Here is a 21,551-nt window from a genome sequence, read left to right on the forward strand (position 1 = left end):
AATCATATAGAATAATTGTCCCCAAGATTAGATATACTGTATGAGCCAGTAACAAACCTTGTTTCCACCATCATCCAATCTAGCCGGCTTCACTCTCCCCTACTTAGAAGGATCATGGCTTCATTGAACTGAGACATTCTCCACCGATCGGCCAAGAGGAGGAGGAGTCTTGACGTGTCATCACAATGTCCTATGGTAGTACAGTATCCATGTTTTCAGCTGCTCACCATTTCAAAAGAATACTACCCCGATACTCATGTAAGGGAGACATCAACAGGGGTTCGTAAATAACCGAAAACTCACTTTCTTGGCCGAGCACAGACTGTAATGGCACATCAATTTGTTTACAGAGAAGCAAGCAAGTACTCAGAGACGGAGAGAGAATCAGTACAAAAGTTTCAACTCCAGTTGAATATAAATATCCCCCATCATCTCTCTTCAATCCAATCTTTTTTCCTCATCACTCACAGTCACAATTCAGCATTCAAAAGCCTTCCCCAACATCTTCTACTTAATCTCTAATACTCTAGTCTCCAAGACAAACCTCCAAACCACTATTCAAAATGAAGTTCCTCGCAGTCACCACTGTCTTCTTCGCCGCTGTCCTCGCAGCTCCCGGCCTTTACTATCCTCCTCCTCCTCCTGACTATACCCTCCCTGGCAACGGCGGCAATGGTAACGGTCATGGCAACGGCAATGGTAATGGCAACGGTAATGGCAACGGCAACGGCAACGGCAATGGCAACGGCAATGGCAATGGTAATGGTAATGGAAATGGCAACGGTGACGGCAACGGTAACGGCAACGGCAACGGCGGTGCTTCAGCCCTTTGCCCTACCGGCCTGTTTGCCTCACCTCAATGCTGCGCTACCGACGTCCTTGGTGTCGCCGATCTCGACTGCATCGTTCGTACGTCAACCCCCTTTGCCTTGATCCTGAACATCTTCTTCGATACTAATGAAGCACAGCCACTACTGCTCCGCAGAATGCCGCTAGCTTCCAGAGCACCTGCGCCGCGAGTGGCAGGCGTCCTCGCTGCTGTGTTCTCCCCGTTGTAAGTACTAAAACTTTTCCCCAAACGACTCTTCCATCTACATTATTGATAGGTACTAATAAACATCAAGGCCGGCCTTGGCGTCCTTTGCACATCTCCCGTTGGCACCCAGTAAAGATGCCTCGCCAGTATGGCTCCCGAGATTCTTTGTTTATGAGCGTGTCGTTGGCCTTGGCGCGACTGGAGCACTGCTATTGAACACTTGGTACATGAATATATGAGTCATGGGCTTTGGATATATGTTAGGATAGTTACTTATCTTCTACCTGTGTTGGATATATTTTGTATACACATGACACCGTCTAGTCATAGTATAATAATCGACTACTTGGTAGTTTCACACGTCTTGACTTCGCTGACTCTCTCATCTGAGAGAAATGTTTCACATAAAATATCTTTTAGTAATGTGATGATTCCCTATATACATGATGACCTTGGAGCAATCGAGTTCTTCATATTAGCCTCCTTCGCCATCCAATTCAAACCTGGGAATATTCGTCGCTTCCATATAGACAAACTCCTAGAAATGGCCATGTTTCGTCATAGCGGGTATCGTTGTGAAAAACCGGTTGATGCGCTGTCCTAAAGATTGTGATCCCGTTCATTAATGCTATCGTTATCCGCTATCCAGCTTCCTCCGTGGGCCTCTCAACTCAAGGCACAAGTAATTGGTCAATGTTGACTCTCTCCAAAAAGCTAATATGTCCGAATCCAACCCAGTGTTGCGCAAGCTTATTTGGGCTGATGAGGATTAGCTGACTCTCAATGTACTTATCTGTCGCTCCCTTGTTAGCTTGTACTGGAACCCGACTAATTGTGAGTTGTGTGTGCTCTTCTACTTACCTCTGAGAAAACCAGTCGCTGCAATGTGCCCTTCGCTCTTGACTATTCTGGCTCCGGAGAACTGGGTGTCTGTGGCTGTTCTCACGTAGCCATCTGGCCCCAAGTCGTTGGCTACAAAGGTGTATTCGCCCCTCGGGATATTAGGGTCGCCTGTCAACTTGATGCCTTCTAAGCGGCCTCTGTACACCCTGGCATCTAGCCTCTTTTGCTCCCACTCTTCATCGCTATCATTTTCGTCGCGGAAAATGCCCAATTCGGCATCTGTGGCCGGCGGATCGTCAGGCTGGTGGATTAACAAGAATTCACAACCGTGTGCGCTATAGTCCCCGACCCAAATTCCTCTCCACGGCTTCTCTCGTGTCGGAGTGTAGAGAGCCGGGTCAAGAGTCGAGTACGTGATAAGCTCCTCGCCAATATGGACACCAAGGCCTCCAGCGCCAGCGCCAGCACCAGCCGCTTCCTCCTCTACAATCTCCTCAACCAGGGCCTGAAGAGCTCCTGCGAGACCCCCCTGACCCATGAACCTGAGAGGGCCGGGAGTGCCCGTCAACTCCATCCACTGCCGAATGCAGAAAGTCTGGTCCGAAACCTGCGACCTGGTGCGAGGGCGGTCTCGCGGAGTCAGGGAGGCGAGACTCCGAGGTGTCTGGGCGCCGGATACATAGTGGTTGGCCGGGATGACGGGTGACGGCCACATGTTGCCGTAGGGGTAGCCCAATTCCACCCGTTGATCCGCCTCCTCAGAGCTCAATGGCTTCGTGAGCATGAAATTGCTAAACATGCCACCTAGCCGTTCGTCTAAGACCATGGGCATCTCGTCGGCAAAGCGGTTAGCGCCGGGTCTGCTGGAGAAGCCTCCATCCTCCTGCCTATCTCGGACACGGAACTGCAGGACGGGCTTGTCGAGATGCAGCCTCACGACCGGCTCGAAGCCATGAATAATAACGTCGTGATCTGCCGACCAGTGCTCAAAGGTCGATTGGTTGCTAACCGCGACCAGCTGGTAGCCCTCGATGCAGCTGCGCCTAGGGTCATAGCGCACCAGAATAAGCTTTCCTGTCAGATCTCGATCACAGAACCAGATCTTGTACTTTGGCAGAAACCACAGCCTATCGTGGGCTGCATACAGCTCGCGGTAGCTCTTGCACGCACCAGTGCTGGTGACTTGGACCGCAGGGACGTTTTGCTGGACGAGGGGCTGCCAGAGGAGATCAGACAGGGCATGCTGGCGCAAAGCATGGCATGTCGCAGAAACCGAAGCGAGGTCGTATGCGGAAAGATGGGAGAGGATCGTGTCAATGATCTCCGGGGGTGTGGCGAGCAGTGGAGGCGGTTTGTTGGACGCCGGTAAGTGGTGGCCTGATTGGATCTTGTCGTCATCCGTAGAGCCCGAGTCGGTTGCGTCTAGATGTCCACGTCCACATTGTTAGATTAACCGATTTTTAACCAAACAGAGCGATGGATGGATGAAGAGGATGAAAATACGAAAAGAAAAGAAAGGAGAAAAGATGGAGGTTCGGATCGCAGAGGTGCAGATACGATGCAATACAGAGGACAGATTGGTGTGGTGGGAACTGGAAGAGCTGCAGTACCTTGCATAATAGCGTCGTCACGCCGTTGGGCGCTGGGCTGCACCGGAGATGGCCTCAATAGTTTGGCACGGCTCAGAGCGCCATGCTCCGCGACGCTTCGGAGGAGCTCGAGGTTGTCTTCGTTTTCGGCGTCGACTCTTCCGTAGATGATGGGCGCATCGACTTCTGTCGTTGAGGCTGGAGCTGCCGTTGAAGCTGGAGTTGAGGTCGAGCCCAGCGATGACGACGCCGCACTCTCATCCATAGACTTGCCACTAGCCAGCCCTGACAAGTCCATGGCGTAGAGATGGGCCAAGACGAAGCTTTAAAAGAGCGATGGATCAAGTGATTGATTAAAAAAAAAATTAAATCGAGATTGTGCCTTTGAATAAATATGGTGGGCCTGTACCGGTACCTCGTAAAGGGTTTGCAAGGTGCAGGCCTGAAGGTAACTCGGAAAGAGGTCGGTATAATGGGGGAATGGGAGACTGAATGCCGTATAGGGTGTTGTTGTTGGCACCTGTACTCCGTAACAGTCGCCTGATTGATTTGATGCCGTACAGTAATACAGGGCAGTTAGTACCGACCTCAGTAGGTATTAGGTACCTATAGAGGTCAATATGCTGGTATGTACCTGATTTAGCAGACCAACACGGGGAGCTGCCGAATGGAACCCCTTGCAAATCGAGGTCCCGTCGGCTTCCAGAATGGGCCTGCGATTCTGACCATCGGAGCGGGCCAGCAGCGGACAATCAGGGCACTTCTGCACCTGGTTTGATGGAGTTGCTTTGATTTGATTCAATGCATCGAGCACAGACCTGTCTCGGTACTTTGTCGACGCAGCGTAGCAGCCAAGCGCGGAGAGTCCATCAGGGTCGCAGCAGCTGCAACTGGCGACCGGGAGTGCGCTTTGCAACGGGCCAAGGAGAGGAAAAAAAAAAATTTATCTATCGCGATGTGGATGGGTTAAGGTATGGAGCATCCGTCATCAGGTCATAATGGACATGGGCAAGTCTGAATAAAGATTGGTGATGCGACTAGGGCTGGCGCTTTTTTTATAAACCACCAACTGCGTTCCTCCGTACTACTCGGCCGAGGGACGGAGCGCCAAACCTCCAAGCTCGCGGGCCTCAGACTCCGATGACGCTGGGCAACGGTGAAGTATACATAGTACTACTCGTAATACTCGTACACCGAATACTAGCAGTGACCGTGGTGGCTGCCTGGCGTCTGAGATGGTCATGATCCCTATTCCCCAAAGGGAGGCCATCCCCGATGCTGGCTCTCTCGCTGACTCCGGAGCCTCTGCAGCTATGCCGAGAGCGTGTGTCCCGTACTTGTACTTACCTGGTCATGTCAGTCAGGGCGATGCTTGTTGCATTCGCACTCCGTATGGAATACTCGCACTCGCCCTGCATTGCACCCCCCTCCCCCTCCAGAATAGCCGTCGATTTGAGCCGGGACTGTCTGAGTCCCACGGTGACACAATCCTGGCTGCTTCTCCACACTCTCCGCCGGCGCCGCCGCTTCATAACTAGGAGGCCGGCGTGCTCTTCCGTTCCGGGGCGTGAGGTGAGGGTTTGCGATATTTACTTGCCGAGTGCCCGTACGAGCATGAGCAAGAGGGTGTGCTGCAGTGCTGAGGCGGTTGCAGGGGCGAGTAGCCGAGGGAGTATTTGCCGTCAATCAGATCCAGGTCCGGCACCCAAGGACGGGCATCCAATGCTACCCAGACGCTTCTACATGGCCTGACGGTGCTTGATCTGCATCACCAAACGCGCCAAGCGCCTGTAGGAGCCTACCCGTCTTCGTCTCATGTGGTGGTTGATGTGATGGATGCCGAAGCCAGCTTACACCGTACTATACTACCTACATGTACCTACCTACCCATGCAGCACCGGATATAAAAAGTACATGTAAGATTGTGATGCTCACATGTATCATTGGCGCAACAAGGAAGCGGCTCTGATCCTGCATCCCCCGTATTACATGCACTCGTGCTATCTGATTAGAGGAGCAGTAGTAGTATTAAGCCAAGATATCCAAGCGAGGTCAGAAATCAACTGAGGCCGCGGAAGAGATGATTACCTAGCGCGGCGACGGCCAAGTTCTCGGAGCCACGATCCAACACAGTAGGCAACAGTTTGCGATCCATCAGTCGGCCTGCGACCCCTATTTGGTATATAGTTGGTACCTTGGTACTCTCCATCATGTGAAAATACAGCAACCAAGCTTGCACTTGTCGCTCTGGGCTGACGCTGTACGAGGTGTACGAGGACATGTGCCCTTGGCAGAGCACAAGCAGCCAACGAAACCTACATGTACAGATCTAGATCGACACTTTAAGCATCTTACCCACTGTCTCACCTCCCAAGGTCAGTGGGCCAAGCAGCGTCGGCGAATCTCGAGGCATTCGGCCCTCAGGCTAGCCATGAATTAGTGTGTGCAGAGAACCAAGACGGCCACTTCTAGACGCACTTGATCTGTTTTCAGAAACACCACGATGTAAGTCGACGACGCAACATCCGCGACTAGACGCTCACCTGCTCTTCTGGGCCTAACCCAGCTTCCCATTCCAGCGGGATCGTGCACTAGCCGCAGGGAGACTTTCCATGTGCCAACAGGCATGCTTTCCCGGGGTTTGCCTGCCAGGGTTGAGGTGGGAGAAGCACCCGCCGACCAACCAGGTGGGCAGACGCAAGAGTGTGCACTTGGCTTTTGCCGGGGATGCCAAAAGCCCCGAATCGACCTCCCTATACGAGTAGGTAACATTACCATTAGAGCGGATGGAATGGGGACCAAGCCTTGCAACGAGGACGAGCACAGGGCACTGCTTAGCTCGACATCCTTCTGTTTCGTTGATTGTACAAGTACGCTCGCGGAGCAGCACCAACAAGCAGAGGATTTTCGGCTGGCCATTCCGACTGCACCCCATCCACCAAACCACCCACGGCCAGATGTCGGAGCCCTACCTACATAGTATGCTACTAGACTAGAGGGCTGCACTCGGACTACGAATGCAAGAGAGGGCCAATACGCATGATGCGCATGTCGACAAACACCATTGCGGCAATTGGTCGTCGCATCACCCCAATCCGTCATCGGAGTCAGACCCAATGTCATTGGACACGCAGTGAAACGGTACATGGTAACCGCTCGGCGATATTGCATCCTCCATCGCCCGAGCGAGAGGGTATCTTTGTCGAGCATCAGCAGCGAAAGTTCCTCGTCATCCCCTTGTAGAAAGCACAGCGGTTCGCCGTCGAGATTTACCGTAGCATTAGCATTGTCGACCTGGTCAGAGCTCGCTGCCTTGGGCTCCAGGGCTCAGGGCTCTTTTGTCCAGGGGTCCATTTTGACGGGGTGGGGCTGGCAGCAAGGAGATTCATGCTGTTGCACGTCTTGTTCTGAAGCAGTTGGGCAATTGCTCAAAGGCCCTTCTGCTAGCAGCTTCGTATAGACAGGAATACAGGGAACGCTCATGCCGCCGTGCCGTCCCTTTTTTTGGAATTTGTCAAATGGCTATGGCGGATACCCGCCGGCGCATCTTTGTTTGGCGCTTTGCGGGGCATGATCCTGGGAGGACGACGTCTAGCATCTGCACACCTTGGCATTTTTGGGGTAGTTGTGTGCTTCTTGAGGTGTATTACATAGTACGACTGCTGTAAATTGCTCGCAGATTGAAGACGGCGCCCAGTTTCCGCGGCAAGATGGGGCGTCGACCCCGGTAAGGCCCTGTTCAGGGGCGGAAGAGACTCGTGTCGTGCTTGGACTAAATATGCCGCTTCTTTTGTTTTCGGTCAAGCATCAAATCTATAAACGAGCACGATTTATACACCCATGAATGCCCCTCTTTCTGCATCTTCTTTCTTTCCTTCTTTCTTTTCTCTCCGCTGACTGTGCCTGATCAACCTCCCCTGATCCATTTCAAATACCTATAGGTGCCTACTAGGTAGGTAGGTATGAGGGATTGAGAGGTGTTGCTGGCATTGACATTAAAGGCCATCTACTGTTGTTATCTGCCTTGGGCCCAATTTGTACTTTGTAGTACTTGTAGGTTTTTTATTGGTACCTAGCGAGCCTAATCAGCGGAAAAACAAATCCGCCGACGATCGCGATTTGCTGGGCTGCCCTGCATCCCCAATCTATTACCACCTCATGTAGACTCCGGCTCTCCTGAACATCGCTCCATCACTGAGGCTTTGCTTTCGCCATCATCGCGGCATCGACACGTCATATCCCTTGCCTCGGCCTTTTTTCGAGCCGCCTGAGCTATAGCCCAACCTCTCTGTTGAGATGCCCGCTCGGTCACATTTCATCCCCATCACGCTGCCTTATCCAGTGCTTGGCTACACATCTCATCCTCTACCTTCTACTTATTATTATTAAACCGCCTCTATATATTCCGCATCCTCGCACCACATCACTGGCTCGCCTTCCTAGTTGGGCCTCGTCTTCCCCCCTTGTGTATCTTCGTTGCATTCGCGGCACCCCCAGCCTAAACGAACACGTACTGCGGGCACACGCACGAAAAAAAAAAAGAGGGCAACTCGGACGTCTGCTGCGCTAGGAAACTGAACTGACACGCATTGATACTGCGACTGGTCCATGCCGCCAAGAGTGACAGTAATCCCACATCCATCGTTGAATGTCTTGGGCCATGTCGTCGCTACTCCCCCTCATCTCAGAGATCCTGCCCATGATACTGCCTTCTACAACTGAGGTGACCCGTGCAGACCAGCTCAAGCCCATACCGGATAATGAAGGGCGCTCCATCCGAGATTCCGCCATTGTCGGTAAGTGTGACAAGATGTGTGCTTCGGGTGAGTTTTCTCCTTGGCCCTTTGGAAGAAGCGTGCCCAAAACTGCGTTGTAACTCTCTTTCTATCTCGGACAGTCCTTCGCATACCCCCCAACTCCTGGTCCCCAATTCACCACAATAGCGAGCAAGGTAGGTGCCACATCCCGCTCTCTGGGGCCTCTCACTCCCCGTCCCCCCCCCCCAAAAAAAATGCGTTTCCTTTGGTTGGTTGGATTTGGTTTCTGATAACGCCGTCAAGACGCCATCATCAACGTGGTGTCCGGTACCGGGACACTTGTCGTGAAGGAGGGCTTTGGGGGCGAATTGCGACATCACGAGCTTCAACCGGGAGACTTTGCATTCGTCCCGGCTTGGACGGAGCACCAGGCCCGGAATGATTCAGACCAGGATCTTGTTTGGGTCATCACTCAAAGCGGCCCCCGTCCGGTTGGAGCCATCTTGACTGATTGGGGGGGTCAGGAGATCAAGACTATTGAGTGATTCGTTATCGAGATTGGCTCCCGCTTCCGCCAAGCTGCTGCTGCACGCTTCAGCTCTCGCGACTCTATATACTGGTGTATTCCGCTAATCCTGCACTGCAATATGATCTGATAAGCCGGATTACCTTTTGACAGTCTGCTGGAGTGTCGAATATCTGCGCATGATCTAAATTGGGGAACATGAGCACCTCCACCTCGGCTGCCCGATTAGCACCCTGAGCTTGGCTTATTCCCGCTACTCCAAGATCAGTCAAATATTGCGCAACGCTAGAGGTGTTGACGAGTATGTCCCTGCCAGCTAAACAGACGGCAACCCTCCGACGATCCCTCGGATCAGCATTTTTAAAGTCTTCTTTCCATATGATGTTCTCCCGCCAGAAGAAGTGACGGCCTAGACAGCGTGCCACGCCTGGATCCGTGCTGGCAAAGTACCATAGCAGCCACTCATTGGCTTCCCGGGGCTTTCTGCGAGTGAAGTTGTAGGCGACATCGGGGAGATGGAGCATCACCGTTACCGGATCGATTAGCACGACGGATGTGATCATATGCCCGAGACTTTGCGAGTGGAGCATATGGGTGGTTTGAACAGATCCATACGAGTGTGCCGTGACTGTGAACTTGTCCCACTGGTGATGTTCCAATATCTTGGCTATTTGACGCAGAAACTCGGCCTTTCCCAGAGGCGGGGAAGTCAGTCGAAAGGATACGGGAAGAATCTCCACAGCAATGATGCCGATACCCTGGCCACCACCTATATCTTTAGCTGCATGTATGTTCGCAAGGAAGCCAACATATGTCCAAAGCCCAACTCCAATGCCGTGGAAGAATACAACGGGGTTGTAGTCCTTGGTTGCATGAGGCCGGTACCAGTAGCTCAGCTGCGGAGCACGCGACCGTCGGCTCGTGAATATCTCCTGCGGGCGCGGTGGGAACGTTGCAAGAGTTGTGGTGGCTCCTCTGGCATAAAACTGGAAGCCATTCCACGAAAGTGCCAAGTGTGCGGCCTGATCCACAAGGTAGATGACCAAATACCAGGTTAATGATCTGTAAGTTACCTCGACGTCATCCAACGTCAATCGAATGCATTTGGCCGCACCCCGGCCATCGCGGAGAGGGTGTCCTAACCTCTCTTCAACTTTTGTGATGAAGTCGTCCAAATCCCGCGCATCAGCCTCGGAGTGGCCGCCGTTGCTTTCGACATCTTCCCCGGCTTGGTCAAAGAAGCCCCAGAGGAGGAAATCGCGCAGGTTGTCTCGGCGGATATCCTTTAATTCAGCTCCGAGGAACCACCACCGCAGGTACACCTCCACGGACTGGACATTCTCCAGGCATTGGTTAAAGAGAGCCCATCTTTCCTCCGACGTCAGGGGTGTAGGATGCACAGCTTTGCGATTCAGCTGGTGCATATACGGAAGGTAGATGAAGCAAAAGAAGAGGGTCTCGGCCGAGATCAGACCCCAGAGAACCTGAGAAACACTTGTCTGGCGCGCTGTTTCCCAGCCATACCAGAAGTATACGGCCGCCAGGGCGATGGTGTAAATGAACGGCGTATATCGGAAGACGACAATGAAGAGGCGGATGAGGAACCAGCCTCTCACACTGTTGCTTATCATCTTCGCCGCCACCAGCGACCTCGTGCAAAAGTATATCGATGTGACGGGATGATAGGCGGGAGATTCTCCGATTTCTCTCAAACTTTGTCTATGCTGGTAAGAAGAGTGGAAGAGGCCCGAATCGCTTTTGCCTGCCCGAGAACTTTGGCAAACGGGGCCTTGAGCTTCTGATTGGGCATGACGTCAATGTCACCCCAGGCACAAATTTCGCTGTGGAAATACATGTGCCCTTGGCTGACTGATGTTAGTGCGACCCATCACCTTGAGAGGCGCAAGCCCATAATATGTACAACGAGAATGAGCTCAAGGGTTCAATAAAACAAAAACTTGGCATTTACGGATGAGTTATTTAAGAAAAGAAAAAAAAATTTCTACCCTTGGAGGTTGCGACTATTAGGTTAGTAGGTATCGTATTAACAGGCTGATTACTACCACCTAGTAGATAGGTAGGTATTGTCGGCGGTCAATCAACATTGGAACGTTGCCAACATATCACCTCGATTTGATAGACACCAAGCTTGTCTAACTTCTTAGTATATCTCTATTGATTCTCAAATTTAGTCTTCATATACACATACTTCCACTAGATTTAGTTCTGTTGCTTCGGCTAAATCTTTATCTAACATTGAGAAATAGAAGCGGGAATGAAACAGCACGAAACTGGCCGGTCTACCTCCGTATTCTGCGTCAATCACAGCATCAAACCTTTCTGCAGCAGCTTATAGTACGCCCGACTGGTTGCCGTTATCTTTTATTTGATCGTTTAGGCGCTCGCTTCGTCCACGTCTTACCTACTGAGTCTATTTGGGCAACGTGATGAATAGGTCGTGAGCCGAGTCAGCCGGATCAGCAAAGCTATCTTTTTGCCCGAGAGGTGATGAATTCTTCCGATGTAATGCACATGATGCAATACTGCTACTCTTTCGAATCTGCGCCTGGATAATGTTTACATCAAGCGGCAGAGCATAGATATGCATGGAAAGTTCTCTGATGCATATTTGAAAAGAAATAGTGGTGCGAACATGGCGCACGCTCCAAGATCCAGCGTTTCATGCAAGTAGGGCATTGCCCGGATGAAACTTTGGATGACGGAGATATTGTTTCACCCTCCGTGTTGGAATCATATCCCGTTTGGTATTATCCAGGAGGAATACATCCAAAGGCACTTCGGCACGCGGAAGAAAGAATGATGAAGATGTACCGATAATCAGGGAAGGGAAAAACATGCATAACCTCATTGGGCGGTCATGACTCCAGGGTAAACGAGCCTTTGACGCGCTGCATTCGCCACCTCACACAAAACAAACCGCACTAAGAAAACCCGTCCTGTTATTAATAGCACTTTAAGAATCTGATGAATGAGCGCCATGAGTGTAAAGCCACAATCACAGGCATGATTATATGGTCCGAATCGGGCCATCAGTTAAACCACTTCCGAAGTTATATATCCCAAAAAATTTGATTGATTGAACGGACGATCGCCAAGGCATTTTCACACACACACCGAGGCAAAAATGATTGAAAAATACATTCTCCGCGTCACGGCGGGATCAAGCTACGATGAAAACACTCACATTGAGGTCCCGGTGAACGAATCTGCGCCCGTGCGCATCAAGAGCAATGTTGCCGATGTCGAGCTCAATGTGCGGATACAGGATTACAAGGGACTGCCGTATGGCTCGCCATCAACATCTCCATACTTTTCCACAGAGCCGCATGCAAGCAACCAAGACCAGTACAGCATCTCATTCCGCTTCACGCCACTCAATCCGTTGAAGGCAGAGAGTGAAGACTCCACAGATGATCTTGCTTTGGGGATCAGAGCGGCGGATTTGCAGTTTGGCAATGACTTTGATCGCCCTATCAGGGACAAGCTGCCGCCAGGCTTCAACACGGCCATGAACATTGTCAAGTGGTGGATCGACCCTGGACTCGAGGGCGATGCCTACGCGGACAAGCCCTATCTATATGGCCCCGCTCTGAGTTCATTCAATGTCGTGTCCGTCGGTGCGGGAGTATTCGACGAGTCAAGAGGCGGCTTGTGGTTCGAGGAGGGAGGAGACGATAGAGGCAAGAAAGTGCGTGAGGTGAATGGGGTGCCCAAGGAGAGCAAGCCGAGAATGAAGTGGGCCTTGTCGGATTCGAACAAGGAGAAATGGATTTGGGAGTATGGTCGGACGTATGGCATCGACTTCTTCAACCCGTACCTCGATTTTGCGAATTTGTCTCTGCGGCTCCCAGGATTTCAGCTTTCGGTTGCGAGATATTTGGGGGCTGAAGCTCTAAGGTAAGTCTGGCTTGACAAGATTTGATGAGTGATTTTCGCATGGTTGTTTGACGTTTTTACTTACGGGTGTGGTGTAGGAACGACGGAAGGCTTGCACATCAGCTGAGATATGTGCTTCGCAATAAGAGGACTGGAGATGTATACCTGGTCGTCACTTTTGCTTTATATCTCGAAGAGTCCATCAATGAAGACGGGACCGTGAAGACTGCAAATGGCGTGAATGGTATCACCAATGGTCATACCAATGGCCACACCAATGGCCATACCAATGGACATGCCAACGGTTACATGAATGGAAAAGCAGAGGCCAACCATCAAGGCAATGGCATTGCAAATGGGGGTAGTTCGGGCGACGAAGATGTAGACTAGAGGGAGGCGGAAAAGCATTCTTCATTTCCCTGCAGCATCTAGATATGACCACTGTATTTGTAAGATAGAGTTAACAGCGATTGATTCCTTTCTTGAAGCAAGTTTGTAGTGCTGATGTTTGCTTGGGTGTGACTGAGGTATCCTCAAAGTGCAGGGACATCGAGTTTTGATCATACCACCTTGGGTACCTCGGTGATGAGTCCAATTTGGTAGAGATCTGAAGGTTATCTATAAGTACTTACCTAGATATCGATCTGTTGTATACATCAATTCAATAACTGTATACCTAGATTGGTAGGTAAATAATTGCTATAACACTTTTACCTGATTGCTGTTCACTGGTGTTGAGGCCTTCTGCGCAAATCTTGTAGCGATTCACGGCTCCCTTAGCCGAGGTGGCACCCAATTGCCAAACAACGGAAAGAGCGAACACAAACATTGAGCAACTGCCTCCTTTGTAAATATGAATGGCAGAATAAAAAATCTCTCACACTATGCGGAATCTTGGATTAAATCTCATTTTATTCATCTCGGATTTCTTTCTGTTGGTAACCAGATGCGGGAATCGTTTCGACACTTGCGCACTTGCAGTAAATTCTGACACGACGCGGCACTTGTTGGACTTCGGATTCGGATTTGACTGGCAGACAACAGATAACACTCTTTGCAGAATGGCGGTCCGCACTTTATCAAGCGGCACCAAGCAAGTGCTGTACATGCCAATGACGATCCAGGCGATTCCGTGTCCGCCCCCTATCCTTCAGTCTGACTTTGATGGTTGCCGGATTCCGGGAGGCATCGAACTCTGGTCCAACGGGGGATTCTATTCGCCCGGAGAGTGCTTTGAAGGATATCGTGCCATGTGCACCCAGACGTCTCCGGTCAGCAACGGCTGGCCTATTCGGAATGAAGAAACGGTTGTCAGATGTGTTCCCGAGTAAGTGAGACATTGCAGCAAGGGTGAGAGGAGAATCTAACGGCCTGCTGCTAAAGCGGATACGACTGCAACGACATGACTAAAGATCAAAAGTATGCGGTGACCAACTATGATGGGACTACCCTTTCCGCTCCGGCCTTTGAGATCCGCTGGAGAAGTGCGGACTTAGCACATGCAATCAGAACTACCGAGATGAATCCGCCTGGGATTCCGACTCCATTTCCGACATCAACAAGGGATTTGCCGACATCCAAGCTGATTACTACGACCACGGATACATTTGTCAGTGCCCCTACTTCCGCTTTTCCCACCTCTTCCACGGCAGTGCAATTATCGTCATCCAGCGTATCATCTTCACCCCCACCACAGTCAAATTCGGCCCTTAGTCCTGGGACCATTGCTGGAATCACAGTTGGCAGCTGCCTGGGGTTTCTAATTGTGGTTTCAGCAAGTGCGTTTCTCTTCTTACACCGCCGGAGGAAACATAAGGGCCAACACCGGCTCACAGAGGATACATGGTGTCAGCAAGGCGCTCATAAAGAGCCCAGCGAGCTGTTAGGCACTCAATGCCCTGCTGAGTTGGAAGACAAGCCTATGGAGCTGAGGGAGCTACCAGTAGAGCCACAGCTATGCGCCGAAGCCGAACAGGTCACTCATGCATCCCGAGCGAGCCACATTAGTGTCAATGCGATTCCCGTGGAAGTTGCAGCCTATCCATCTCAGAAAACATCACAAGAAGCAGAATGAGGAAAAACCTAACGCCCTGCTTTGCTCGACTGCTGAGCGAGGGTATGAATAGGATGGGTAAAGAATTTATGTTGACCCGTTTTCCCGAAATCACCACACGATGAACTGCAGGCTATCTGCATCATGTTTTGGCCTCCGAGTTCTGCAGCATTATTAATCTATGTGTTTAGCGAGTATTACTCTACTCTTCGTACTAGATTTGGTCAGGTTGATCTTCCAAGTTACCAATCAAATATATCCACATCTGACGCTTTTTAGCTAGCCAAATCACTCGCGATCTTGACAGCAAGACAATTTGAATGCTCTGATTTATAACCACCTATACAGAGCACGCAGGCCCCTGTCCACCTACTGGAATGTTCGAACGCAAGAAGAGATATTTTTGGGAAATTCTTGCAGGGAAAACATGTTGACAAGCTTCTGTGGGGGCGCAGTTATAGGGGGGACCAGCGTGTCATACACTAGTACGAAGTTGCATTTACTCGTAATGGAAACCAACTTCAACGGCGATCAAGAAGCCAAACGCCTCGGTCCTCCAATTGCGTTCAGCCGGCGGCCTTAATCGGGAATAACAAGCCCTGAATCTCACCTCGTCAGCTCAAGATCCAGACTCTGCATCCACACAGGTCCTTTAGTCGATATACCATTAGCCTATTTTGAGTTCCATCCAGGGTTCCGCCTGGATTGGAACCTAGGAATCGGAATTCAGCTTGAGCAGCCAAGATTTCGGATTTAAGACGTAAGTTTGGCCGATTTCATACCAGCTTCGAGCCCTAGGGCGCAAAACATCGCGGGGGGGGGGGGGGCGGATTTAGGAATCTAGATGCAAAGCTTGGTTTGTGGAGAAGTGTACACTAGGATTTCCGCCGCTTATTCCCGTCAATCTATTGACTAACACTGGCCAAAACCAGTGAGTGCGTCGGTTAAATCTTGTGTCTTGGCGAGAAGGATGAACAGCGATGTGTGAGACATTATGGTTCATACTTTGGGAGCCGTTCTCACAGTCTCCTATAGGATCGAATATGACATCGTAAAGAAGGCATGGGCCCGTTGCCAGAATCTAGATGAACAATTTTGATTAAGAAATAGATAATCATTGTCATGCCGTGAGCCGCGTGGGGGCTGGTCCATGTGAGGGCAGATCCCACCGGCGTCTTCAGAAGACCTGGTTATTCCCGTCGACGAAAGATTAGCTCCACTTACGCCTTCCAGCCTTCGATAAATAGGCATCGCCGCTCCTCGAACCCGGGCAAATCTGCCTCGGAAGCCATTGCTGAATACATTGTGTGTGTTTCGGCGTCGGCTTTGGTGCTCGCGCCACGAGTTATCGATGCCTTGGAGTCGCATTCACGAGCCGTATCTCCCTCTTCGTGTCTAAGCCGTCGACGATGGCTACCGAGGAAAAGGGAGGCCTTGACTCCCAGGGGATGGAGGATTTCGAAATTGTGCGAAGCGATGACGCCGCTCCCCTGGGTGGTCCCTCACACCACGAAGCAGACCTCTCATCGAGCGAGAAGCCCATGACGGAGCAGTCTGAAGCGACAAGTCTGGGCAGTGACACTCCGATATCATACCTCTATCTAACCTTTGACACCGACTTACCATCGCCCCCAATACTGCAACAGCCTGGCCCCGATGGTCGAGAACCGCCCCCATGCCCAGACTTGGTGGCTTACACTTCTCCATTGTTATGGGGGGCTTATCGGAAGAGTATTTTGCTCGTTCTGTCCTGCTTGGCGACATTCTTGACTGCGTACACTGCTGGCGCCTACGCGCCGCCGGCAACTATCATGGCCAAGGATTTTGGAACGTCTCGGCTTGTTGTCGTGGTAGGAATTACAACGTTCTGCATGGGATTTGCGTTTGCGCCAATGGCTCTTGCACCAATGTCTGAGATTTGGGGGCGGTACCCGATCTTCATCATTGCCGGCACTGTCTTTGTTATCTTTCAGGCCGTCTGCTCTGTCATGCCGGATGTTGCCGGCATGCTTGTATCGCGTTTTCTTGTTGGCGTTGGCGGATCGGTCTTCTCTGCAGTCGTCGGTGGCGTGTTGGCTGATTTGTGGGAAAAGGAAGAAAGGAATACACCGATGGCACTCTTCAGCGGTGCCGTTTTGGCCGGAACCGGAGCTGGACCACTGGTATCCGCTGCGTTGATCGAGACAGTGGGAAAAAATAACCGTGCTTGGAAGTGGTCATTTTGGGTTCAGGTTATCCTTGATGCTGTCCTCTTGCTTGCTCTCATCCTCTTCTTCAAAGAAAGCCGGGCTTCCGTCTTGCTGTCTAAGAAAGCGAAGAAACTTAACAAGTGGTATGATGAGTTGGAAGCATATGGCATATATGGGGTATGGTTAAGAGGCGAGCTTGCTGTAGTGGCATCCGCTGCATCAAGCCAAACAACCGTCACCGACCATGTGAACGACCACAATGCTACTGCAGTTCCCCAATTGCGGAGAATCCGATGGATAGTCAAAGAAGATGAACAACGCGCCTCCTTGGGACAGATCGTTTTGACATCCGTCAGGAGGCCATTTCATCTTCTCTTCACAGAGCCAGTTGTCTTCTGTTTCTCTCTTTGGGCTGCCTTCTCATGGGGCGTGTTGTATCTCTCCTTCTCAGTCGTTCCCTTTCTCTATGGCACAAATTTCAGCAAGTCGAGCAGAGTCTATGTGGCAATGATGATAGCATCAGCTGTTGCAACAGTTGTTGGTGTCTATCAGGAACATCTCTTGAAGCACTCCCAGTGGAAGAAACAGGAAGAAGGCTTTCAGTACTCTGATTCCAAGTTCTGGGCCTTTATGCGAAGAAGATTCCCGGCTGAAGCACCAGAGGCAAGACTCTATTTCACCTGCATTACTGCTTTACTATTACCTATTGGACTCTTCATCGCTTTCCTTGGATCTCATGGAACATCGGGATATTTAAAAGCAGTTGGTCTGGGGCTGGCGACCTGGGGCATCTATTCCGTTTACCTCGCCACCTTCAACTATCTAGCGGATACGTACCATATTTACGCAAGTTCAGCTCTTGCGGCACAGAGTTTCTGCCGAAATGTCCTTGGCGGCAGCTTTCCGTTAATTACAAACATCATGTTTACCAATCTTGGTTTGAGAGGTGCTGGTGCTATGCTTGGAGGGATTGCTACAGGATTAACAGTTATTCCTTGGGTTCTTCTCTTTTATGGAGAGAGAATACGCGCCAAGAGCAAATTTGCCAACGTAAGTCTCTACTTCGCTCCCAACGATAAGTTATTGTTGCTAATGATTCTGTAAGACTCTGTTGAAAGGGTAATGTTGGAGCATAGAGTTAGATGGGTGGAATTTATTGGACTTTTGTTGAAGCATCGAAGCGAATCACGCCTTACGTTACGAGGGCAACAGCGAATGCATATTAGATGATAAAAAGCGATCATGATTTACAACGTCTCATTGTATATAGACATACTCACTACTTGACACATGCAAATACCACTTTTTAATTCCTTTCTTCTACAGTACTCTACTCAAACATTGAACATCAGAAGCTCTATGCTACAATTAAGGGGCCGATGTTGGCCTTGGCCTTCGTCGTGACTTTTCTTTATACTTGTCTAACAGCTTCTGCACCTTGGATTTCTCATAGCTCGATCGCGAGCTTTTCGAAGTGTTTGCCTCTTCGTTGCTTTCCAGACTTTTCTGAGACGGCAAGCTCGAGCCCGAACTGACGGTATTGTTCCTTGGGCGATTTATCGGCTCAGGGCACAATGACAGCGATCTGATGCTTGATTTATAGACAATTGGTGGTGGTAGCTGAATAGGCCCCTCGGGGAAAATGCAAGGTTCAGGTATGACCTCGTGGTCGTCCAGGATGAGCGTCCCTTGACCAGCGTCAATCCAAGATTTCTGACCACGAAGACGAGGCCAGAGGGTAGAAGGTGCAACACGGTAGGAATGCTGTGCTAGGGGAAGGAATTTAGCCTCGGGAAATAGGGTTGCGATGAAGGCGTGGGAATACGCGTCGCTGAAACCGGCTATGCGGAGGGAAGTGACCCTGTTGCGGAGGCGGAGAAGGTGATTGCATATGAAGAGGTGTTTGTCTGGGCAGTAGGATGGGTCTTCTTCTTGGATGGATGGTGGAGGAGCTAGACTTGTGTCTGGGCTTGAGGATGAATCTGAGCTGAAGGAGGAGTCGGATGAGTAGTCGCTGCTTTCGTAGGACATGTTGACAACGTAATCCTCGTCTGAGTCTATGTACGAGTCCTCATGTTCGTCTTCATCGCCTTCTTCTTCTTCTTCTTCTTCATCATCATCTTCGAAGTCAAGCTCAGTCTGCTCAAAAAATTCCTCCGGAGCTGGAGAGAAGACTCGACTGGTCCTGTCGGAAATATCACAAGAAGACAATCTGCCAGAACTTTCGGCGGACGAGTGCTGGTTTTGAGGGCTTTCGGAGCTGGCTCGAACAGAGTCTTTGCTCTCCAGGGTCTCTGCGGCTGGATCAGGTATGTCCTCTCTTCGGCCATGAAAGCGGCGACATGCGAGAATTAGAGTCTCGAGGGGGGCTTCTGGAGCTCGTTCGAGCTGGGACAAACTAAAATCGAGAAGCAGGCGTTGGAGATGATCAATACCAGGGAGTAAATCGCCGGCTTTGGGGGCAGGGCCAAGGCCTAAGCGGGATAGATCAATCTCAATAATGAGAGACTTCATGAAAATGCCGTATTTGTTGATCCAGATGGTGGCCAGGGGATTGAGTCTTCGGCCGATAAACGGAGAGAAAGTGACGTGGAAAGTATACTCTGACAGTATTGTGACGAAGAGCGTGGCATAGAACTCGAAGGAGACGCTAAAATAAGGTCGGAATGTCGCGAGAACTTCGTTGAGAGGGATGAAGTCTGTTGGTTCCCAGCAGTCTTGATCCCAACTGAATCTATTGAGGCTGATAGGCTTGGATCCCAATATCTCGTGAGACGCGACGAGTTTCTTAAGAATAAGGTGGCGAATGTGCTCAGGAAATCTCTTCTAGGTAAATCCCTGATGCTTGCCGCTCGCTTTCGACCGTTGTCTCTTGTGCAACGAGAAGAACTTGTCCGTTAATGCCTTCAAGGCGACACTTTTGTCCGGTTTGGCATCTCCATGTTTGTACTTGTGGTAGACGATATCCACAGTCCGGTCCCAGGGCGGGAGTCCGGAGCGACCAACGAGCTGGTCGTCACTGCTTGACGTGTTGGGAGATATGGAATATTCGGAGGCTCTGCTGGCGGCGCGCTCGATGATGGATCTTGATCGAGTGAGTTTCACTGGGCTGCTTGCTGTTGCGGAATTAGTGACGGATCCCTCTGAGAGCATTCAAGACGATAGATTTGATATGAAGTAACGATATTTCAAAACAGGTTGATTCATTGGCAGAGAGAGGGCCACGAAGGTGACTTACGAGGAGAAGGGGGCGGCGATGGCGAGGCTGCTATGATATCGCCATCTGCTGAGAGATCAAGCCATGATGTTTGATCCATGCTGAAGCTTACGGCGCTTCGAGATCCTTTCCGTAGGCACCCAGACGTGATTCATTTACTTTGGTTGTTTTCAGTAGAAACGAAGATGCAGAAGAAAGGTTGGACAGATTTTGAGCTGACGGCTGTCACCTGTGGCTCGTTTGTTACGGTATTGGTGCCTGGCAGCTGGTCCCAGCCGGCCAGGGGACGGGCAGTCTTGGGAGAAATGCGACATTAAACAGAAGGCAAACGAACAGTTTGTGGTTATTTGAAGCCATTATTCAGCACCAGTGAAGCAGTTGTATCATTTCAGATGAGACATTGAGCAAAGGCGGTGCAGTGACACCGTCAGGAACATGACAGGTAGGAGGTAGTATTTTTGGTAACATGTTAGTCTTTGGTGTAGTTTCCCATGACCCATTCAAATCGGACAGATCTATTTTCCTTTCTCTTATTCCCCCATTGAATAGAACAGCAGTGCAAGCCAAAAGCAGTATCTGCACATCCAAACTATATCCACGCCCGTTGAGTTAATCCTCAATGTTTTGGTTGATAAAGGCATACGGTATAACAAAAATGACTCTTTATTTGGTTCGTGTATCGGGGTATTTATTTGGAGCTATTCTTCTCTTCCAGAGCCTTTTCGTTTATCCAGTCGTTGAGGCCGTTTCGGTTTCTACTCTGATAGTCAGCGGAAATAGCATCCATCATGAATCCAAGGGAGTACATACCGGGCAATCTCAATGGCATAAAACTGCATTCTTGGGACTGTTGGATAGTTAGACACCTGCATTTTACCAAAGGAAAGCACGCCTTTGAGCAAATCTCACCAAAAATTGTTGTGTCCTGCTCATATTCCGCCTTGGCATTGTTCCGCACCATGGTGCCAAAGTTGTAGTCGTCCACCTTCTTCTCGTACTTCATCATGAAGGCGCGCCACCTCTCCTTGCCCGTCTTGCTCTTCATCTGGTCCTCGTCGATCGTGGCCGCGGGGTCGAACTCGGGGAAGGCCTCCTTGAGGTGCTCGTAGATCTCGTCGTCGATCTTGGTCAGCCGCAGAGTCGAGCCCTTGACCTTTTCGAGAATGGCCCAGTATGTTGCCATGTGCTGCACAACTGCGACTTGTTAGGCGTGTGAATCATTTATCAGAAGCGTATCCATGTACCTTTGACGGCAAACTGCTTCTCCATCTGTCAAACGGAACGAAGAAATTGTGTCAGCCAGTCACTCCATCTGCAGCCTCAACCAGGTAAAACGTAGACAAAACGCACATCCTCCATGTTGCCCGCATCGTCGGCATTGAAGTCCTTGGGCAAGGGGCCTCCAGTTGACATGCTCTCTAAGGGATCCATTGTGACTGCAGTT

General features: G+C 50.6%; 9 protein-coding genes across 9 annotated transcripts; 5 read left to right on the forward strand and 4 right to left on the reverse strand.

The window, feature by feature from the left end:
- Window positions 1-836: 836 nt before the first annotated feature.
- On the forward strand, window positions 837-1,169 carry TRIVIDRAFT_9842 (uncharacterized protein; the record flags this gene model as incomplete). The annotated part of the gene is made up of 3 exons (XM_014097760.2): window positions 837-909; window positions 969-1,054; window positions 1,125-1,169. Coding segments are annotated over 3 exons (204 nt in total), but the record flags the coding sequence as incomplete, so codon positions are not given.
- Window positions 1,170-1,707: 538 nt separating this feature from the next.
- Window positions 1,708-3,227, reverse strand: TRIVIDRAFT_49537 (uncharacterized protein; the record flags this gene model as incomplete). The annotated part of the gene is made up of 2 exons (XM_014098001.1): window positions 1,708-1,835; window positions 1,898-3,227. Coding segments are annotated over 2 exons (1,458 nt in total), but the record flags the coding sequence as incomplete, so codon positions are not given.
- A 4,901-nt stretch (window positions 3,228-8,128) lies between these two features.
- On the forward strand, window positions 8,129-8,770 carry TRIVIDRAFT_49263 (uncharacterized protein; the record flags this gene model as incomplete). Its single annotated transcript, XM_014098002.1, has 3 exons — window positions 8,129-8,291; window positions 8,366-8,419; window positions 8,529-8,770. The coding sequence occupies 3 exons, from the start codon at window positions 8,129-8,131 to the stop codon at window positions 8,768-8,770; spliced, it is 459 nt and encodes a 152-aa protein (XP_013953477.1).
- Window positions 8,771-8,834: 64 nt separating this feature from the next.
- Window positions 8,835-10,175, reverse strand: TRIVIDRAFT_49383 (uncharacterized protein; the record flags this gene model as incomplete). Its single annotated transcript, XM_014098003.1, has 1 exon — window positions 8,835-10,175. The coding sequence occupies one exon, from the start codon at window positions 10,173-10,175 to the stop codon at window positions 8,835-8,837; it is 1,341 nt and encodes a 446-aa protein (XP_013953478.1).
- A 1,721-nt stretch (window positions 10,176-11,896) lies between these two features.
- TRIVIDRAFT_49464 (uncharacterized protein) lies at window positions 11,897-13,038 on the forward strand (the record flags this gene model as incomplete). The annotated part of the gene is made up of 2 exons (XM_014098004.1): window positions 11,897-12,669; window positions 12,747-13,038. 2 exons carry the CDS (start codon window positions 11,897-11,899, stop codon window positions 13,036-13,038), a joined length of 1,065 nt encoding a protein of 354 aa, XP_013953479.1.
- Window positions 13,039-13,709: 671 nt separating this feature from the next.
- On the forward strand, window positions 13,710-14,722 carry TRIVIDRAFT_69279 (uncharacterized protein; the record flags this gene model as incomplete). Its single annotated transcript, XM_014098005.1, has 2 exons — window positions 13,710-13,975; window positions 14,032-14,722. The coding sequence occupies 2 exons, from the start codon at window positions 13,710-13,712 to the stop codon at window positions 14,720-14,722; spliced, it is 957 nt and encodes a 318-aa protein (XP_013953480.1).
- A 1,388-nt stretch (window positions 14,723-16,110) lies between these two features.
- TRIVIDRAFT_69280 (uncharacterized protein) lies at window positions 16,111-18,026 on the forward strand (the record flags this gene model as incomplete). Its single annotated transcript, XM_014098006.1, has 2 exons — window positions 16,111-17,940; window positions 18,009-18,026. The coding sequence occupies 2 exons, from the start codon at window positions 16,111-16,113 to the stop codon at window positions 18,024-18,026; spliced, it is 1,848 nt and encodes a 615-aa protein (XP_013953481.1).
- Window positions 18,027-18,258: 232 nt separating this feature from the next.
- TRIVIDRAFT_49498 (uncharacterized protein) lies at window positions 18,259-20,207 on the reverse strand (the record flags this gene model as incomplete). The annotated part of the gene is made up of 3 exons (XM_014098007.1): window positions 18,259-19,711; window positions 19,754-20,006; window positions 20,129-20,207. 3 exons carry the CDS (start codon window positions 20,205-20,207, stop codon window positions 18,259-18,261), a joined length of 1,785 nt encoding a protein of 594 aa, XP_013953482.1.
- Window positions 20,208-20,795: 588 nt separating this feature from the next.
- On the reverse strand, window positions 20,796-21,520 carry TRIVIDRAFT_49544 (uncharacterized protein; the record flags this gene model as incomplete). Its single annotated transcript, XM_014098008.1, has 5 exons — window positions 20,796-20,865; window positions 20,918-20,954; window positions 21,017-21,301; window positions 21,352-21,376; window positions 21,458-21,520. 5 exons carry the CDS (start codon window positions 21,518-21,520, stop codon window positions 20,796-20,798), a joined length of 480 nt encoding a protein of 159 aa, XP_013953483.1.
- Window positions 21,521-21,551: the final 31 nt, after the last annotated feature.

Source organism: Trichoderma virens, assembly GCF_000170995.1.
Source record: "Trichoderma virens Gv29-8 chromosome Unknown TRIVIscaffold_84, whole genome shotgun sequence".
Classification (NCBI taxonomy): Eukaryota; Fungi; Ascomycota; class Sordariomycetes; order Hypocreales; family Hypocreaceae; genus Trichoderma; species Trichoderma virens.